Source organism: Ursus maritimus, unplaced genomic scaffold (genome assembly GCF_017311325.1).
Source record: "Ursus maritimus isolate PB19 unplaced genomic scaffold, ASM1731132v1 scaffold_3, whole genome shotgun sequence".
NCBI lineage: Eukaryota > Metazoa > Chordata > Mammalia > Carnivora > Ursidae > Ursus > Ursus maritimus.
The window spans coordinates 86,265,881-86,288,073 of NW_024425563.1; the positions used below are offsets into that span (position 1 = coordinate 86,265,881).

The 22,193-nt window shown below is 41.7% G+C and overlaps 1 protein-coding gene across 1 annotated transcript in view; it reads right to left on the bottom strand.

Moving 5' to 3' along the window:
* NAMPT (nicotinamide phosphoribosyltransferase) overlaps nucleotides 1-2,002 on the bottom strand; it is a 37,690-nt gene extending 35,688 nt beyond the window's left edge. The window contains exon 1 of the mRNA XM_040644380.1: nucleotides 1,776-2,002. Within this exon, the coding sequence (XP_040500314.1) occupies nucleotides 1,776-1,832 (57 nt within the window). The 5' untranslated portion in view covers nucleotides 1,833-2,002. The remainder of the gene's footprint in view (nucleotides 1-1,775) is intronic.
* Nucleotides 2,003-22,193: the final 20,191 nt, after the last annotated feature.

Sequence of the window (22,193 nt, forward strand, 5' to 3'; positions counted from 1 at the left end):
AAGGTAATTCACTCTTCTAATTAAAAGCATCCCAGAAAACTGATGTTAAGGCAATTTTACACTCCTTATGTATAAATGCTAGAGTAACTACAAACTAAAGGAATTTGTACTTCTTTTGTTTTTAAAAGTTAGACCAATCAACCTGTTTACATTTCCCATTTCCAATCAAATAATTAATTGCCACATTAAGAAAACTTCTGGAAATCATTTTAAAGATTTAGTTAGGAAAAAAAATTAGTAAAAGAAATTTAAGAAAAAACTATGAATGAGACCATTCTAAAATCACTACTGAAGATAAAACACTAGGAGCTAAGTAAGACAAGAGAAAGTTTTAAGGCCAAGTAAACCATACTTGATAATACTTTGATCTCCTTGCAATGGTGTAGATTTCTACTTTAAAATTCCACTTAAAGACCAGTTGTTAATGAAACTTAGCTCTAATTTAAATAAGTACCTGTCTAAATTATCTTAAGTAGAATCTTAAAGCGAGAGAGATGAACAGAACCTAAGTAAAATGGGATTCTCCAAAATACTTTCTCCAAATATTTAAGGAAAGAAACAAAAAGCAAAAATTCACAACCAAAACCACAAATATGAAAGCATTATGCTTTCCTTCATATTCCAAACTACCATGTTGTCAAGTAAATACTAAAATTTATTTTGTTCAAGTGGGGTGTCTGGCTTGACATTTCATCTTTCAAGTGCGTTGGCCAAAACAGCTTAGCAAAGTATAGTTCAGTTCACTTCATGTAATTTGGAAACTAGGGGAAATAACATTCGCCAGATTTTCCTCTAATCACCCCGTCCTTTACTAATTTGTGTGAGTTTCAAACAAAACTAATGGGGCAGCAAGACATTCACGTGTCCAATAGGCATATGAACATACATGTGTCATTTCTCTGTGAGCTCTCCAGGGTTAAAACTACAATTCATTCAACTCGTGTTTTCACTTTCCTTTTCACAGAAATCCTGTAGTAGCCCTAATGGAATAAGGGCAGCGTATCGGCCTTTACGACAAGGGATAAGGAGTATGGGTGATCACTAGGAGCCATGGAGTTTGAAAGGGAGCCCAGGGGAGTGGGTCGAGGGAATCCAGCACTTCTACCGAGGGCAGATAAGTGTCCTCCACACCCCGGCCACAGGCAGAAGAACGTGGCTGGCTGCTGCGGCACCCCTACTAAGTCCTCGCCCACCTCTTCCTTGGGAAGGGACGTACCTGCCCAGCAAGGGGGCGCACTCGATTCAGCTTGGCGAGAATACCCACTTCCAAACCCCATTCCCTTTCTCCATGGCGGAGCCCCAGGGGCCGTTACCTAACTGACCCGCCCCTCTGGCGACCTTTCTCCCAGGCCGGCCCAGCCCGACCCGGCCCAAGGCCAAAAGGCCGCGCTCCTGGGGAAGGCGTGCGCTCGGCCGGGGACGCCTAAGCTTCCCTGGCCCCGACCCCGTCGCGGCCTCGGACGGGCCCCGCGCCCGCCGCGGGCCAGGCTGCGGCCGTCAGGCCACCTCAGCCCTCGCCGCGCCCCCACGCCTAAAGCCCCGCCTCCTGCCGTCCATCCCTCCATCCCTCCATCCCTCCTCCATCCACCTCCTCCCCACTGCGGCTCCAGCTTCACCTGCCTCAGCCCGCCGTCTCCGCCGCCACCCGCCCGCTCCTTCCCTCGGGATCGTGCCGCGCCACGACCCCAGAGCGGTGCCCCCCGCCCCACAGCTCCGCGCTCGTCCCGGACGCGCCTTCTCCTCCTCCTTCACCTGCCCCCGCCCCGAACCTCTACCTTGTAGGAGTCGGTGGCCAGGAGGATGTTGAACTCGGCGTCTGCCGCAGCATTCATCTCGGGCGGGAGTGTGCGGGCCACGCGCCGCGAGCTGCCCGGCGCGGCGGCGAGGAAGGAGAAAAATGGGCTTCACCGCGCTCCGTTGCTTAAGTCACCGCTCGGTCGGAGGGGCGGGGGAGAGGAGGGGGAAACGGAGTGGGGAGGAGGGGCCACAGGAGGGCGGGCCCGGGAGCCGTGACGCGACGGGGGTGGTGGCGCCGGTAGCTCTCGAGCTCTCAGCCCAGGGACTCCGACCGACTCCTCACCTCGGCTCCCCGCCCCCGCCCCCATCACCCCGGAGGGGACGCGAGGGGCGGGGCGCCGCGGCGCGTGCGCAGCGCGCGGGGGGCGGGGCTGGGCGGAGAGGACGTGAGGCACGCGCTCTTTCTCCGGGACGCCCGCTTCGGGAAACCGGAGGCTTCCGGGCAATCCCGGCGTGGGACCCTCGTCCCTGCCTTGATTTCATTTCCCGGCACGGCGGAGCGGAGAGGGGCGGGGAGGGGGGATTCCCAGCCTCGTCCCTCCTGCGATTAAGCAATTCGCTCGCCCGGCTGACACCTTCCTGTCCTGACTCATTTTCTGAGTCCTGAAGTCACGCCACCCGGCTGGGGGCAGAGAAGCCTCTCTGCCGGTCTCCCCATCCCTCTCGCGCGGTTCCTCACCTTTGTCTCCGGCTGGGATTGAGGAGCGAACCTTTAGCCTGCATCCCTCTTGTCCCTCCTGGTCCTCCTAAGCCTCTCTTTAAAATTCGAAGAGCTGCGGTGAGGAAGGTCGGAGGGGCCCTTTTGCTCTGCCGCATGGACCCCGCTTTCCTCTGCCTCTGTGGCTGAGCTCTTTGATCCGTTGAATGATGTTCTGACTTTCCCAGAGAAAACAGCCTGCACGTGAAGGCGGGGGTTGAATTCAGTCTTCACAGATAATGAAAGTACGAGGCCTAATTGAATCTAATACTGCCGAGAAGTAAACGGCAACGGGCCAAGTTTTGACACGGTGCAAAACTGTTTTCGTCATTGTTTTAATCGTTAAATCTTGGGAAATGGTTTGGTAACCTCCAAAGAAGAAGGGAAACGACGTCAGATGACTTCACCTAAGTGCAGACCGTCCACTTATGCAATTCTCATACGTGATTTCATTTTTGCGTAAAACTAAGATTTCCTTTGTCCACATGGTCAGTAGCTGCTGCTGCTTCCCTTTTTTTTTTTTTTTTTAATTCCAAGATTTAGGTTTTACAAGATACAAGTAGCTGGGGAAAAAAAGCGGTTCAATGAAAAGTGGTGCAGGAACTTTACAGACTATTTTTAAAGTTAGTGAAAATCTCATTTTATCTGGGGGGTGGGGTGGGATGGGAAGGGGTACGCTGTGAATTGAGAGATTCATTATAACAAAACGGAGACCTCTTCAATTAAAAGCAACCTAGGTCCAGACTGTGGTCTTGGAATAAGTACAGACTCTTGACAGTTGCCTCCACTTATACATGCAAAGATCACGGAAGTGGTGAGATACCAAGGTGGTAATAATACACTCACCAAGGTAGTAAATAATAATACAGAATAATAGAATAATTTTAAGCAAAAAGGTTGAAAACAAAAGAGGCTTTTTTTTTTTTTTGGTTGATCCTGTGTTTACTGGGCAAAATTATTTTTTAAAACAAGTAGGTAAATGATTTATTTTTTTTTATTTTGGCATATTTTATTAAGTCAAGCAGTGTGATTCAAAGGAAGGTGATCCTTTATGCCTCTCTTGATTTGGTGCTTTTTTCTTGATTTAGAATTTCTATAACCTACCTTACTTAAAAGACAAATTCTTTTGGCTTATCTTCCTGGAATCCGTGTATGTATAACTGACCATTGTTCTGTGCTGCCTTGTGCAGGAAAAAAAAATGGGTTCTGATTACAAAATGGGCTTTGTTTATGGTAGCATTTTCTTTAAAGCAAAATAAAATTTGATCTTGCAGTCTTTGAGTTGAATTTGCATTTTTAAGGTGAAAACGTTTAATATCAATACAAGCAAAAATGTTAATATTGCATTGACATTGTTTGTTAAATGTAAGAAAGTCACAAGCCCTGCACGCATATTAGTGACTTAAACCCTCACAGCTATCTCCATAGGAAAAGAAGTTATGTTAGCAATTTAAAAAAAAAGTCACCATTTGCCTAAGAATCAGGCACACTCTATGTAACTACCTACATGCTTAACACTGGACCAATTTTGAATTAATTGGACTTCAGAACTATGAAATGATCACCAAATACAAAGTTAAGATTTCATCTTTAAATGGCCTCCCTCAAAAGTTTAACAGCTAGCATTTAGTATGGTTAGTAGCATGTAAAAGTTTCTGAGAAACTTTCTCATGGGTACCCACACATGACAAATAACGTCATTACAAAGACTCAATTGGGTCCCCTCACTTTATTCAAAGCCCTGGAGTAAACTACCATTCCTACCAAATGGTGAGTCAAGCAAGGTAAATCGGGCATCCAGCTTCTGATTTATATCCCTCAGAGTGCTAGGAAAGCTTGCCACTCATATATTTGATCAGGCAAAGTGGGGGTTACTGCACCACTCCTGTTTCCACACACTCTTCCAGACAGACTTTGGTACACGTTTGTATTTCAGAGTTGCCTGAGATATTCCAATCTGACCTGGTATCACTTCAGTAAGAAACACAGTTTAAAAAAAAATTTAAAAAATTTTTTAACCTAGAGAAGTAGGTGTGGGATTCACCCATCTGCAACTCCTGACAATGGTCCTATCCATCCCCCTTTATACTTCATCTAGTTCTACCAAGCAGCAACAACTGTCACGAAGACAAATGTAAAGAAGAACTTTTTCATTAAACTTACGCCTTTTTTTAATTCAAACTTCCATGGTGCTTTGGGGACCTCTCAGAATTGTAATTTCCCAAGGAAAAGGACTCATCTACAGAAAGATGTGGGTCTTCATGGATCTGACTGCAAGTGCTGCCCACCCTTGACGCACTCTTGATGACTCAGTCTGCTGGGTCCTCTTCCGTCACACAGAAACACACAGAAAATTGCTGAGTCTTCTGAAAATACAGAAGTGATAGCGTAAGAGTAATCCACAAACAGGAAGGATTAGCACATGGACTTGTTCACAGAATTGCACTGCAAATGTCCTTGTGGTTTGACTGCTACACCCACCATATACCTGGACAATGCTGGGTTCATCACCCATCTGATGTGAAGCCCTCTTCAACTCTTACATCCTTCAGGAAGTCTCCCCAGCCTCTGTATGCTGCCTCAGTTTTCCCATCTTTCTTAGTTGTGTTGTTTCCCATTGTATCCAAACATAAATGTTTCTAATTCCAACCATATAAAGTGGGAAGTAATGGTAGAGAGCAAAAAGAAAAAGGTTTGAGTTTTTAAAAGTAAGACAGATGTGCACAAGTTTAGATGCTATGTGTGAGGATTTGGGTGTCATAATTACTTAAGCATTTTCCCAACAGTCACCTTAAGACTCGATGGCCAAAATCAATGACTGAGAGAATGAGACCACTAGAACTATAAAAACTGTCAACATTTTTTTAATGCAGTGTTTTCTTGAGTGTGGTTTGCTTATCACTGGTGGTATATGAGATGCGTGTCAGTGGTACGCAGATAAACGCTTCTCATTTCAGTAATGATGTATTTATTTCTAATGGAGTTTAGAAAAATATAATTAGCATATAAGACTCGATTTTTCTTGGGCATTAATACTGAGGATGAAGCCAAAGTAGGTGCACAGACTGGTGAAACTTACTATTTTCCTTGCCTTTCCTAACTTATGACTGAGGATTTTCATATCCTCGCTATAAGACCGGTTTTCTTGAAGAAAGCTAAGCATGAAAGGCTACATACTGTATGATTTCATTTGTATAAAATTTTAGAAAGGCAAAACTATAGTGAAAGCAGATCCATGACTGTTAAGGGAGGCAGACTGACTGTAAAGGGGCAAACTTTGAGGAAACTTTTTGGGTTGATGGAAATTATAAATGGGTTAGTGATTCTACAATTGTATACATCTGTCAAAATAAATTGCATTCTATACTTAAAATTGGTGAATTTTATCATATATAAATTGTATCTCAATAAAACTGAATTTTATAAGAGACTGGTTTTCTTGAAACCATTTTAAATATTTTCCTGTTCCATTTTCTTATGTTTCCATTTACAGGTTTTATTGCTTCCATCTTACTTTACATGATTTAGGGATGCGCTCCATTTTACCCTCCTCAGAGAAAGGATAGTGTTGAAGCTGGTGAACACGTAGAATGCTCAAAGGGAGTTTTCCTGCTGTTGAGCAGGAAGCAGGAACAATAATTAATCCCAATGTGATTCGATTCAACACGAATGTATACACACGCCCAAAGCAGCATTGCAGGACTTCAAGAAGAAATGTCCTATTTATCCTCAGTTCTTTTCCAAAGCAGCTATGAAATCACTGGGATCTGGTGTGAAGGGAGACAAAAAAATATTGGTAGTTACTTCGTTATCCCCAGCAAACTCAGCATGGGCTTGTGAGCTCAACAGCAAGTTGCCTGTGGACATGACCCCGAGCTGCAGGGACTACTGCAGAACAAGGCCCGAAGAAAGACCTACCAGCGCCACCCACGCCCAGGCCCTGGAGTATATCTGTACCAAGAAAGGCTCTACCTGTGAAACCTTCGATCGCAGACTTGCATTCTGGGCCAGTACACCTGCCTTTCTAGTTCACTCACTGTCCTCCTAAACTTAGCTCTCAGGACCCAGCACCTGCCCGGATGACTTTCCTTTTCTCTTTATGGAGACCAAGTCTAGACCCCATTCCTTCCTATTATCCACATCATCCCTGGCTCTTATCACCTCCCAGCTGGTCCCAAATCCTAACCTTTTCTGCTCCGAGAGCATCCAGGCAACTGAGTGTTCATGGGAAACCACACAGCCATGAATTTGCATCCACAGAGGGACGTGTAGGGCTGCTGTTCCATGCCGTTCCCTCCATTCAGCTTTCTTTCCCATTTTCCTCAGAGGCTATCTGAAATGTTTACCTCTCTCCTCAAACCTATTACCTCGAAAGAACTCCCTCCCTCTCAGATGGGGGGTCCCCTGTGTCAGTGAAGCAAAGCAAGGCCATCAGCAGGAACTCCCTAAATGGCCTCTGATACGACAGCACGTCTGTCTTCTTCGGAGAGCCGAGTGTAGCAGCAGGCACACAGGAGGGGCTCAGCAAACAGTTAATGAATGAAGGAGTAACTTCTATCAGCTTGTACTGTTTGCTCCAAATCAGCCCTTTTTCTGTGTCCCTCTTGTGCTGAGCTCAGGCGTGACGATGGGAGTTGCTTTAGCCATGAAACGTGCACCGAGCGAATGCGCATCACTCCCGGCAGAAGCTTCAAGAGCTCGGGCACGGTTCGTCATTCTCTCTTCCTTCTGCCCCTAAGTCTGCAGTTTTCCGCACAGGGCCTGATCCATGTGCCTAAATCCTGAAATGCAGACGACCCAGAACCAAGTCAGAGCCAGCTGGCGCTGGACACGTCGTGTGAGCGAGAAATAACCCTTTCCCGCCGTGAGCCGTGGAGATTTCGGAGGTTGCTACCACAAGCACCCCGGGTTTACCCTGATGGATACAGGCCTCCACTCGCTGTGTTTTCTTTTCTTCTCCAGGCTCGGGGAAAGAGGAGGCCCTCCTTCCGCCTCAGGTGAATCTCTTTCCTCGGTATTCTGGGTCCACCCCTCCCTGCCCACCCCCACTCAGTCTCCGCCGGTCCTGCTCAACTAGACATCACCCCTTTCTCTTCTGAACCTTTAAACACCCCCTTCCTGTTGACTTCTTCTTGGCACATGCGCATGTTTGGATTTCTCTCCTCTTAAAGAACAGAACTGAAAGAGCCAAACTTCCTTTTCCAGTTATCACCATATCTCTCTCCTTTTCCAGAAAAAGAGGTCTCTGCCTCCCATCTCTGCTTTCTTTCCTCATCTTACCCACCTCAGTCTGTGTGGCACTGACCCTTTGGCCAGACAAGCTGGAGACCCAGTGGTTATATTTCACAGATACTGGCTAGTAACCCCAGTAAAAAGAAAAAAACAAAAACCTTTCTTTTCTTCCTTTAACCATCATCCCTCTTGTGTTTCCCTCTGACACCAGGGTGACAGCATTTTCTCCAAAGGAAGTCTGAACCTATCATTCCACACTTCCTTTTGGCACGGAACTTGACTATAGGTCCCAGAAGAAACCATCTGCTATCTACCCCAAAATTTACCTGGGCCTGGACTAGGGGCCTCTTTCTTTCCCAGGGGTGAATTTTCTGTTCACCTACAGCTTCTGTTAATTAGAAGATAGGGAACATTTTGAAATGAATAAATAAAATCTAAAAAAAAAAAAAAAAGCAGGAGCAGCAGCTAGGGAACATTTTGGATCCCATCTGTATCCAGGGGTGTTAATCATACTTACCTGGGGCCAACTTCAGTCCCAAAGAGCTTTTCCCTATTTTTCAGAGGAGGCCGAGGGGCTCCTTGTGCATAGTGGAATCCCTGTGGCCTTCTCTGAAATCCAGAATTCTGAGTTGGGCACATGGACTGGACTTCCCACAGACACTTCATGCTATAAGCTGCATATAAGGATATTAATCTGCTCTTCAAATTCATCCGAACTCAGTAAGAATGAACATGGGCACCACCCCGAAAACTGAGCAGTGCGTCTGTATACACTATTCAATTAAAATAATCCAATTTAATTAAAGCTCATGGTGCTTGCCAAGGCTTTTTAAGTGTTCTGTTCTGCTGAACCACACCTACGATACCACAGACGCTCACACAATAAACTGTTCTAGATCTTCTTTTCTTTCTCCAGGTCCCACCAACCTTGTGGGATAATCAAGAACTCATGAAACAAACGTGGTTTAGGACTTGAAGTCTTCTCTTCTCTTCTCTTCCAAATGGTCCCAGATCCTCCCTTCTCAAGGTTTCCGAGAGACTCACTTCAGTGCACTGATTGCTCTTGGATTTTGGGGTCACCGTCTCTGCTCTTTGGTATGGCTGGTGGTGGACTCTTCTAGCCTCCTTGTCGCCCTTCTTCAGCCACATGTCCTGCCCTCATGCTCATTTGGTGGCTTTGTACTTCTGTGAATTGTGGTGCTGGGTAAGGCTCTTGGACCACCAGTGATTATACCTCAGAATAGACCCTTAAAAAGAATTCTGGCTTTTGCTGTTTTCTCATCTCAGATACTTAGGACAACTTTTCAAGGGCTTACTTACCTAGAGGATATTTAAACGGTACCATCCTTTCTTAAGAAGAAGGTCTCCTTCACTTTTCTCAGAGAGAATGTTTTTGGTTCCAGGTAACAAAACTATTAAAAGTGGCTTAAGGAATAGGGGTTTAATTTCATCCACAACAGGGAGTCTTAAGGTAGGTTTTTCTAGGGCGGGCTCAGTAACTCAGGAATATCAAGATTCCTGGCTCTTCTCCATTTTCTCCCCTGTTACTCTCAAAATATTGAAGATGTGTCTTTGTACACAAGTCACAGGATGACTGCCATGGCTCTAACTATTACAACCTCACACAAGAACACACAGAAGCAAGAAGAGAAAGTGGGGTTTTGTTTTGAACGCATCTCTCTCTTTATTAGATGCAAAAACCTATCCCAAGAGGCCCTCACAGACTTCCCTTGGGCCCTACTGGCCAGAGCTGGATGTATGCCCATGCCCTAGCTGTAAGGGAGGATGAAAAAGTGAGAATGCTGGCACATTCAGTCTGTACAATGGGAGGAAAGCCCCACCTGCAAGAAAGAAGGGGGTTAGGAATGTCTGTTGTGGTGAGGCACCTGGGTGGCTCAGATGGTTGAGCATCCGCCTTCCACTCAGGTCATGATCTCACGGTCCTGGGATCGAGCCCCACGTCAGGCTCCCTGTTCAGAAAGGAGCCTGCTTCTCCCTCTCCCTCTGCCTCTCCCCTCTGCTCATGTGCTCTCCCTCTCTTTCAAATAAATAAATAAAATATATATTTTTAAGATTTTATTTATTTATTTGACAGACACAGAGAGAGCCAGCGAGAGAGAGAACACAAGCAAGGGGAGTGGGAGAGGAAGAAGCAGGCTCCCAGCGGAGCAGGGAGCCCAATGCGGGGCTCGATCCCAGGACTCTGGGATCACGCCCTGAGCCGAAGGCAGATGTTTAACAACTGAGCCACTCAGGCGCCCCAATAAATAAAATCTTTTTCTAACAAAAAAAAAAAAAGAAAGAAAGAAAGAAAGAAAAGGATTGTCTGTTGCATGGGTAACAACAGTAATCACCATATCACTAGCAGCTAGGAGCCCAGATGCCTCAGAGGTCTTCTGTCTCAGGGTGAATTAATTGCTAACCCCCTTCTTTCTTGCAGGTGGAGCTTTCCTAGTGGCCTTCCTGGTACTCTAGAATCAACCTGAGTAGAATGTGTAGAATGAATCCTATCTCTGTCACTTATCCTCCCATGCTGCCCTGCCCCCTGCCTCTGGTTTTGCTACAGTAAAGCAACAGAAGGCCATGTTTACTCCTTATGCAGGCTCAGAAAAATGTGTGTGGGCTAGCAAAAATGTTTATACTTTTTTCTAGTGTGAACATTACAATCTCTGAGGAGTAAGCACAAAATAATGACTTACTCTCATAGACATTTATTCAACTAGTTTCATTATAATCTTACATCATGTGCCCACTGTATCATTACACTAAATCTACCACAGTATTGGCTCTCATATTGTCAACAGTAGTTTTTAGGTATCACCTAGATACTTGTTCATGTATTAATGCTTAGACTTAAAAATTAATGTGAGCTTCTGCTCAATAAATTGTTATCACTAGCATCCCAAAGCATTTATGAAAGCACTGAATTCCATGTAGTATTATTCTAGCTGGTATATAAACAAAAAAATGCAACACATTTTACAGAAAGGTTTTTGGTTTTTTTAAGATTTTATTTATTTGACAGAGGGAGAGTGAGAGAGCACAAGCAGGGGGAGCAGCAGAGGGAGAGAGGGAGAGAGGGAGAAGCAGACTCCCCACTGAGCAGGGAGCCTGATGTGCGGCTCGCTCCCAAGACCCTGGGATCAGGACCTAAACCGAAGGCAGACGCTTAACCGACTGAGCCACCCAGGTGCCCCTATGCAGAGGTTTCATACTGAACATAGGAAAGTAACCGATCGAGTTAAAAATTCATCATTTTCACTGACAAAGAGGGAGGCCAAGCTCAGGTTGGGCTCAAAGGGATGGCTGCCTCTCAGGCCTTTACTGAACGCCCTCGTTTCATAAGCAGCTACTATGCCCAAGACCTTGTTGGACCTACAGGGATTTATGTGATAGAAACTGCCTTCTAGAGGCGAACACTCTTACGGGGAAACCCCAGAATCAGTTTTGCCTCCTTCCCGTCCCCTCAGAAATGGCGCACTTGAACCTTGCTCTGTGGACACCCCACCTCCAACCATGGCTCACTTGCTCCTCCTAGAGCCTGATGCGCAGACTACGGCCTCCTTCTGCGCCACGGGGCCCTGTCTGAAAGGGCCACCATGGAAGGCCGAGGAACATGGGCTAGGCTTTGCCTCTTTGAAAGCATGTCCCTTGTGAGAGCACATTATTCCATCTGGAGTCTGTATTTGGATGCAGCTACACTCGGCTGGACCAGAAACCAAAACCAAACCAAAGCAAACCAAACCAAGACAAAACCCAATAAACAGCGCCCTAAATAAGATGTAAGTTTACTTCTTTCTCTGAGCATAAGCAATGCAGAAATGACATAATGCTTTGGGCATTCATGCTCTTTCTCTGACCTCCTGCTCTGCTATCTTCGGTGAAACGCTTTGATCCTGGGGTCTAAATCGGTCGCTTCACCTCTGGTCTTCCACTTGGCATCGACACAGCTGCTGGATGCAGAAGAGACTATAAGGGATAGGAGAGGAAGTGTGGAGACCAGCTAAGTGGTCACTGCAGTCCACATGAGAGATGGTAGTGGCTTGGATTAAGATGGCAGCCGTGGAAAGAGAAAAAAAAAAGTGGGCGGATCTGAGATCTTTGGAAATAGAGCTAACAGGACTTGCTGAGACATAAGACGTGTGTGGGGCAGCAGGAGGAGATTCATGAGAACTGGATGGAGAAGAATAGAATCAATGATTATTCTTAGGTTTTGGCTTTAACTACAGGGTAGTTTCATTAAGTGAGTTGTGGACAACTTCAGAGAGATTTAGGGGATCAAATTAAAAGTTCAATTTGGGCTTTAAGCTTGAGATTTCTATTAGGTAATTATAGGATTACCTGCTTGCTTACTGAGTTTTTGACTACATGGATTTCTCCTTTCTATGTCCTGATGGCTAAATGGATACCTGGTCCTAAAGGCTTCCATGATTATGAATAAATTTGTGCGCCTATCCATTCCTCAGTTGTTTTTTCTGGACCTTCCTGGCCATTTGTTTTCAGACTAGTCGTTGTTGTTCTCACTGTTCCAAGCTCCATTCTGCCTGGTACTGGTTTTCTGTCCCCAGAGTGAGCTCTGACCCTGTTGTTTCTGTAGTCACAGAATACCCTGGGACTATGCAAATCAAGTCTACACAGATGAAGCTGCTAGGGATAGACAAGTCATTTTTTCAACTGAAACAAGATCTTGGAAATTTTTGTCTTGTGTAATTTTCTTCTCCTTTTGTCCATTCAGTGGGTGTAAACAAAGAAATAAAAAATATTTTTAGAAAATGGCCAAATACTAAATAAATATTAGTAACTTGGATATTTATTATTGATATTTTCTTATTAGAGAGTAAATATCTATTGCAAATGAAGAGAGAAACACCAGAAAAGCCATTATGTTCTTCATATAAAAAATATCTGAAGGGTCTCTACATGGTCCTAGAGCTGGTCCAGAAAGAGTTCTATCAATTACTTGTTCAAAACTGATTAAACTATAGAGACCATGAAACACCAACTAAGCTTACAAGCAACTTCAAGGTTGGTCACTTCAAGGGAAAATTTAATAAACCGCAATGTGAAACAAACCTGACTTGACAATGGGATTCTGTTATCTGTATAGCAGTTTCCCCTGAAAACAAGTTTACATATTAGTAATTTGGTTGGCAGATACAGAATAAGACACAGAGTGTTAGATGCTCTCAAAAGATATCTTCACTAAGCCATTTAAGTCTGGAAAATTAGCTTTCTTTATTCTGGCAATAATATGGTCAGATTAGGGCTGTTGGTCTTCTAGAACCAAAGCGCCTCCTGGGTAGTATCAGAAAACAGTGCAAACCCCACAGGTACCATTTCAGTGTGCCAGGCAAGCTACAATGCAGTTGGAGAGGGGGAACAGTTTCGTTTTACATCAGTGACATATGAACCGTGTCTTCCTGACACAGGAATTAACCATTTTCCAAATGAGACAACACATTTGTAAACCATTTTTCAGCTTTTAGTGTTATGATTACATTGCTTTCTGTTTTCACTTTCAGGTGATTTTTTTCCTTATGCTATCCCCATATTCTAGATATTCTTGTGTAGTCCTTCACGTGCCAACAGTTTTTAAGTTTTAAGAGTGACTTTAAAGCTCTGTGCCAGATTACATTTACTGAAAATTCACAAGTTTCTTCACAATGGAATGATACAAACTAATTACTGATGTATATGAATCTGATGAAATGTGACGACTTACTTAATTTGGGAAGGCATAAATAGGCAAAAGTGTTCCATGGGTCCCAAATTCTAATTGGTATATGGATATGTGTTGAAAATAAAATAGGAAGTAAATTTATACAGATTATATCTTTCCAATTATTTTTACACATTTAGAAGTTTGTATTATTTTTGATCACATGATAAATGCTGGGGTGACAAAGATATAAAAGTAGTGAACTAGAAAATTATGCAATAAATTTGATCAATATAACTTATTGATCATCTATGCATTATTTAATTTTTTTAATTAAACAACTATTACAGTAGGCAACAGTGGCTTTGAACAACACATTAGACCAGATGGACTTAATGTATATATAGAACATTCCATCCCAAAACAGCAGAATCTACATTCTTTACAAGTACACATGGAACATTCTCCATTATAGGTGACATATTAAGCCACAAAACAAGTCTCAATAAATTTAAAAAGACTGAAATTTTATCAAGCATCTTTTCCGATCACAAGGATATAAAACTAGAAATCAATTACAAGAGAAAAACTAAAAAACCTCATAAACACAGAGAGGCTAAATGACAAATGGGTCAATGAAGAAATAAAAAAAGAAATAAAATATACTTGAAGACAAATGAAAATGAAAACACAAACGTTCCAAAATCTTTGGGACGCAGCAGAAACAATTTTAAGAGAAAAGTTTATAGTGACACAGGCCTTCCTTAAGAAACAAGAAAAATCTCAAATAAACAATCTACTTTATACTGAAAGAAAACAGAAAAAAAAAAAAAAAGAATAAACATGCCCAAAGTGAGTAGAAGGAAAGAAATGCTAAAGATCAGAGTGGGGATAAATGAAATAGAGACTCAAAAAAAAAAAAAAAAAATCAATGAAACTAAGATGGTTCTTTGGAAAGGTAAACAAAATTGACAGACCTTTAGTCAGATTCATCAAGGAAAAAAAAAAGAGAGAAAGAACCTAAATAAAATCAGAAAAAGAGAGAAGGTGCAATTTCCACCATATAAATACAAAGGATTAAGAGACTACTATTAAAAATCATATGCCAACATATTGGACAACCTGGAAGAAATGGATAAAGTCTTAGAAACATACAATCTTCCAAGACTGAATCAGGAAAAGAGAAAATCTGAACAGACGGGTAACTAACAATGAAATCGAATTGGTAATCAAAATACTACCGACAAACAGAAGAAGCCTAATATCAGATGGCTTCACAGGGAAACCGTACCAAACATTTAAAGAAGAGTTAATACTTATCCTTCTCGAACTATTCCAAAAAACTGGAGAGGAACGGCTGCTTTCAAATGTAATCTATGAGGCCATCATCAACCCTGTTGCAAAAACAGACAGACAGTACGAGGCCAATATCCTTGACAAACATAGATGCAAAAGTACTCGATATTCAAAATATTGGAAAACCAAATTCAACAATACATTAGAAGGATCATGCACTAACGACAAGTGGGATTTATTCCAGGGATCCAGGGATGGGTCAATATCTCAAATCAATCAATGCGATACACCAAAAGCACAACATGAATGATAAAAATCGTATCAACAGGGGCCCCTGGGTGGCACAGCGGTTAAGCGTCTGCCTTCGGCTCAGGGCGCGATCCCGGCGCTATGGGATCGAGCCCCACATCAGGCTCCTCCACTATGAGCCTGCTTCTTCCTCTCCCACTCCCCCTGCTTGTGTTCCCTCTCTCGCTGGCTGTCTCTATCCTGTCGAATAAATAAATAAAATCTTTAAAAAAAAATGAAAAATCGTATCAACATCTCATTGATGCAGAAAAAGCACGTGACAAAATTCAACATCCATTCATGATAAAAACTTCAATAAACTTGGTATAGAGGGAACACACCTCACCGTATCAGGCCATATATGACAAACTCACAGACAGCATATTCAATTGTGAAAAGCTGAAATTTTTTCTGCTGCGATGAGGAACAAGACAAGGATGTCCACCTCTCACCACTTTTATTCAACACAGTACTAGAAGTCAGAGTCAGGAAATCAGGCAAGAAAAAAGAAAGAAAAGGCACCCAAACTGCTAAGGAAGAAGTACATCTGTCACTCCTTGCAGATGACATGATGTTACACATAGACAATCCTAAGAAGTCCAACAACAACAACAAAAACTATTAGAAGTAATAAAAGAATTCAGTGAAGTTGTAGGATACAAAGTCAATATACAGATCCATTGCATTTCTATATACTAATAACAAACTAGCAGAAAGGAAAATAAAGAAAACAATCCCATTTACAGATTGTACCAAAAAGAATAAAATACCTAGGAATAAACTTAACCAAAGAGGTGAAAGACCTGTCCTCTGAAAACTAAAACACTGATGAAAGAAACCAAAGAGGACATACATGAAGGAAAAAATACCCCATGCTCATGAACTGGAAGAATTAATATTGCTAAACTGTTCATACTACCCAAAACAAATACATATTCAATGTAATCCCTATCAAAATACCAACAGAATTTTTCACAGAACTAAAACAAGCCTAAAATGTGTACGGAGCCACAAAAGACATGAGTAACCAAGGTAATCTTGAGAAAGAACAAAGCTGGAGGCGTCACGATCCCAGATTTCAAGCTATACTGTCAGGCTGTTGTAATCAAAACAGTACAGTATTGGCACAAAAACAGAGACATAGATTAATGGAACAAAAGAGAGAGCCCAAAACTAAACCTGTACTTATATGGCCAATTAATCTGTGACAATCGTGGCAAGAATATGCAATGGGAAAAAGGCAGTCTCTTCAATCAATGGTGTTGGGGAAACTGGGCAGCTACATGTAGAAGAATGAAACTGGGACACATTCTTACACCATGCACAAAAATAAACTCAAAAAGACCTACATGTGAGACCTGAAACCATTAAACTCCCAGAAGAAAACATAGGTAGTCATGTCTTGGACATCAGCCTTAGTAGTATTTTTCTGGATTTGCCTCCTAAGGCAAAGGAAACAAAACCAAAAATCAACTACTGGGTACACACCAAAATAAAAAGTTTGTGCACAGTGAAGGAAACTAAAAACAAAATAAAACGGCAGCCCACTGAATGGGAGGAGATATTTGCAAATGATGTATCTAATAAGGGGTTAGTATCCAAAATATATAAAGAAGTCCTGCAACTGAACACTAAAAAACAAACAATCTGATTAAAAAATGGGAAGAGGACCTGAAAATACATTTTCCCAAAGAAGACATTTAGGTGGCCAACAGATACATAAAATGATACTCAACATCACTAACCATGAGGGAAATGCAAATCAAAACCACAATGAGTATTGCCTTAACCTGTTGGAATGACTAGTATCAAAAAGACAAGAAATCAGTGTTGGCCAGGATGTGGAGAAAAAGAGCTCTTGTGCACTGTTGGGAGAAATGTAAAATGGTGTAGCCACTATGGAAAATAGCATGGAGTTCTTCAAAAAAGTTAAAAACAGAAATACCATATGATCCAGTAATTCCAATACTGAATATTTGCCCAAATAAAGGAAAAACACTAATGCAAAAAAAGACATATGCATCCCTATCTTTATCGCAGCATTATTTACAATAGCCACAATGTGAAAGCAACTCAAGTGTCCTTTGACAGATGAATGGATAAAGAAGTAGTGTACACGTAAACACACACACACACGCACACACACACGCACATGCCGGGATATTACTCAGCAGTAAAAAAGAATGAGATCTTTCCACTTGCGGCATCACGTAATAACACGTATTGGGTATTATGCTAAGTGAAATAAGTCAGACAGAGAAAGACAAAAACTTCATGATTTTATGTGTGGAATTTAATTATTGTGTGTGGAATTTAAAAAACAAAGAAACAAAAAAACAAAAAGACCCATAAATACAGAGAATAAACTGAAACAAGGGGTTGGTGGGATGGGCAAAATGGGTGAAATGGGAAATACAGGCTTGCAGTCATGGAATGAATAAGTCATGAGCATAGGGAATATAGCAAATGGTATTTTAATGGTGTTATATTGCCACAGGTGGTAGCCACACATGCAATGAGCATAGGATGTTTTTAGAGAGTTGTTGAGTCACTACGTTGTACACCTGTAACTAATGTAACATTGTGTGTCAGCCATACTTCAGTAAAAAACACAAATATAGATAAATAGATAGATAGATAGATAGATAGATGTAACATTGTGTGTCAGCCATACTTCAGTAAAAAACACAAATATAGATAGATAGATAGATAGATAGATAGACAGACAGACAGACAGATAAAGTCACAGAGATGAAAATTACAGCAGACAGAGTATAGTCAATAATGCTGTAATAATATCGCCTGGTGCCAGATGGTAACTACACTTATGGTGGTGAGCATTCTGCAAGTATATAATTTTCAAATTACTATGTTGAACACCTGAAACTAATATAATATTATGTGTCAACTAACTATTCTTTAATTAAAAATAATAAATTACATACAAAATGGACCAAACCTTGGGCTCTGTCTTACACCCTAGGAGTGGAGCAGGTATCCATTTTTCTTTCCTCTTCTTGCTCTGCCCTCTTTGAAGTAAGAGATAGTGTCACTACCCATCTTCACCTCTGCTGAATTTTGTTCTCTTCCCTGTCCTTCACTGTTCAGTTGCATTGGCCTGTGCTGGGCCTGAGAACTTCCCACCCTCCCTACCAGGTATATTAAACCCATAATATTTATAGAATTCAGGACTATATAGGGTGAAGAGTGTAAGTTGATTTTTTTTGAGTATTGCTGATACACAATGTTACATTGGTTTCAGGTGTGCCACTTAGTGATCTGACACATTTCCACATCATGCTATATTTACCACCAGGGGAGCTACCATCTGTTCTGTTACATTGTAAATTGATTTTTATGTTCTGGTTTGCTATGCATTTGTTTCTAAAACATGAATAGGCATTGACTTTTCTAAAATACTTTTTGGTATCTGGTGAAGTGGCTTTATCTTTTAATCTTTCAGAGCAATAAGTTATACAGAATAATTTCCTAATATTGAACTGACTCTGTTTACCTGGAGTAAACCTTACTTATGTATTATTCTTTAATATATTGCTACATTCCATTTGTTAATATTATACCTAGGACTTTCACAATTGTGTTCAGGAATGATATTAGCCTAGAGTTGTCTTTTTTAATACTATATCCTTGTGTGGTTTTAATATTAGAGTTATACCAATCCCAAAGAATGAGCTGAGAACTTTGCATCTTTTCCTGTGTTCTCGAAAAGTTTATACAATGTAACAGTTCCTTTTTGGAATTCTTCTGTGAACAGACTTGGCCCAGTACATTTCTTTCTTTTGTTTGTTTCTTTTAAGTAACTTTGTAATTGTAAACTTCAAACATACACAAAAATAGAGAGCATGGCATTATACAACTTGATGCACACACCACCCAGCTCCGACAACTGTCAGCTCGGGGTCAATCTTATTAAATCTAACACTTTCAATATTATTTTGAAGAAAATCCTAGATACTACACCATTTTATGTATAAATATTTCAATAAGGATCTCTAAGAGATGAATACTCTCTATTAAAATATATCCACAATACCAATATCAAACAAAACATAACGACTCCTTAGTATAAAATCAGTGCTCACATATCCAATCGTCTCATAAATCAAACTCTCAGTCCATTTTTTTCAGTTTTCTTAAAGAATCAATTATTGGGAGCTTTATCTTTCCAGATTAAATCTATCAGCACTGCAGAGGACATCGCAGAGTTCTTTTGGTCATAAAAGGTTCATAAATATGTCACTGGAGATTTTATTTATATTGATTTCTTTCCTCCTCTGAGTCCTTTTATATTTATTACATGAGACATAGAATTAATATCTTTCTTTACCTCTTATTGCCTGCCTTGCACAAAAAAAACACCATTACTGACTTGTTTATTCTGCATCGACTTTGTATCAACTGCTGTGCCTGGTGCTTGGACTATCCTGCTGGTGGGAACACTGAAGCTGCTTCTGCTCTCATGGAGTTTACAGTCAGTCTGGGAAGCCAGAGGGATCAAACACTGAAATACTAGCCATGGAAAGTGGCGTGAAAGAAAGATACAAGAGGCTGAAATTATGTCTAAAAGACGGTCCTGACCTGGGTGGTAGTTCTGGGAATGCTCTGCTGAAAGAGTATTGTTTGAGTTAAAATCTGCAAGAACAGAAGGAACTAACTTGGTAAACATGAGAAGAAGAAAAGTGTATTTGGGAGAGAGAAAACACTATGCAATGCCTTGAGGCAGGATTGAGCATGGCATATACTGGGAACTGGAAGAAGGCCAGAATGAACAGAGGTCTGACAGTCACTCCCATGCGGGAAGAGTATTGAGAAATGAGGCTGGAAAGGGGACAGGGGTCACATTATGTATAACGCAAATTTTTTCCTAATCTTTAGAATAATTGGAATCCACTGATAGGCTTTTAAGGTAGGAAATGACATGCTCACATTTAGATTAAATTAAAGAGAAATCAATTTGCCAACAAAGTAGACAATTGGATGGAAGATCTGAGGTGACCAGGTAAGAGGCTGTTACAATGGTCCAGGGGAGAGTTGGGGCTGGACTGGGCAAGAGACGAGATAAAACGAAACTGACTGAGATAATCAGAAGGTAACATGAACAACTCTTTGTGGTCATTTGGATATTGACGATGAGTAAGTGTTGGGTGGCAAGGACAAGCCCCAAGCTTCTGGCTTGCTCAGCTGAATGGATTTTGGTGCCATTTACTGAAATATAAGACACCACAGATGAACTAAGTTGGGGGATAGTTCATGCGCTCAATTTGGAACTAACTGGACTTTTTGGACCTGGGTGTCTGTTTCCTTCCCCAGGTTAGGGGACTTTGCAGACATTATTTCCTCAAATAAGCTCCTATCTCTCTCTCTTTTCCTCTGGGACCTCTGTGATGCAATATTGGTCTACCTGATGTTGCCCAGTAAGTCCCTTAAGCTATCTTCACCATTTTTCATTCTTTTTTCTTTTTGCTGCTCTGGGTGATTTCCTCTGCCCTGTCTTCAAGTTCACTGATGCTTTCTTCTGCCTCATTTAGTCTTCCGTAGAAACCCTCCACTGTTATTTTTCAGTTCAATTACTGTATTAGTCAGCTCTGAGATTGCCCTTTGGTACTTTTTAAAAAAATATATTCCCTCTCTTTAAGTGCTGGCTGTGTTCATCCATTCTTCTCCCAAGTTCACTGAGCATATTTATGACCACTACCATAAACTCTTTACCAGGTAAATTACTTATCTCCATTTTATTAGGTTCGCCCCCCCCCACCCCGAGCTTTTATCTTTTTCCTTTGGAACGTATTCCTCTGTTTTCATTTCCTTGACTTTCTGTGTGGGTTTCTTTCTTTTTTTATTTAAATTCAACTAGCCAACATACAGTACATAATTAGTGTCAGATGGAGTGTTCAATAATTTATCACTTGCATATAACACCCAGTGCTCATCACATCACGTGCCCTAATTAATGCCAATCACCCAGTTACCCCATCCCCTCGCCAACCTCTCCTTCAACCCTCAGTTTGTTTCCCACAGTTTAGAGTATCTCATGGTTTGTCTCCCTCTGGTTTCTTCCCATTCAGTTTTCCCTACCTTCCCTTATGGTCCTCTGTGCTGTTTCTTATATTCCACATGAGTGAAACCATATGATAATCGTCTTTCTCTAATTGACTTATTTCACTTAGCATAATCCCCTCCAGTTCCATCCATGTCGATGCAAATGTTGGGTATTCATCCTTTCTGATGGCTGAGTAATATTCCATTGTATATTATGAACCACATCTTCTTTATCCATTCGTCTGTTGAAGGGCATCTCGCCTCCTTCCACAGTTTGGCTATTGTGGACATTGCTGCTATGAACATTGGGGTGCAGGTGCCCCTTTGTTTCACTACATCTGTATCTTTGGGGGTAAATACCTAGTAGTGCAATTGCTGGTCGTAGGGTAGCTCTATTTTCAACTTTTTGAGGAACATCCATACAGTTTTCCAGAGTGGCTGCACCAGCTTGCATTCCCACCAACAGTGTAACAGGGCTCCCCTTTCTCTGCATCCTCGCCAACATTTGTTGTTTCCTGACTTGTAAATTTTAGCCATTCTGACTGGTGTAAGGTGGTATCTCATTGTGGTTTTGATTTGTATTTCTCTAATGACAAGTGATATGGAGCATTTTTTCATGTCTGTTAGCCATTTGTATGTTTTCTTTGGAGAAATCTCTGTTCATGTCTTCTGCCCATTTCTTGACTGGACTCTTTGTTTTTTGGGTGTTGAGTTTGATAAGCTCTTCATAGATCTTGGATACTAACCCTTTATCTCGTATGTCATTTGCAAATATCTTCTCCCATTCCACAGTTTGCCTTTCAGTTTTGTTGACTGGTTTCTCTGCTGTGGAAAAGCTTTTTATCTTGATGAAGTCCCACTAGTTCATTTTTGCTTTTGTTTCCCTTGCCTTTGGAGGCATGTCTAGCATGAAGTTGCTGCAGCCAAGGTTGAAGAGGTTTCTGCCTGTGTTCTCCTCTAGGGTTTTGATGGATTCCTGTCTCACATTTAGGACTTTCATCCATTTTGAGTTTATCTTTGTGTACTGTGTAAGAAAATGGTCCAGTTTCATTCTTCTACATGTGGCTGTCCAGTTTTCCCAGCACCATTTATTGAAAAGACTGTCTTTTTTCCATTGGCCATTCTTTCCTGCTCTGTCAAATATTAGTTGACCATAGAGTTGAG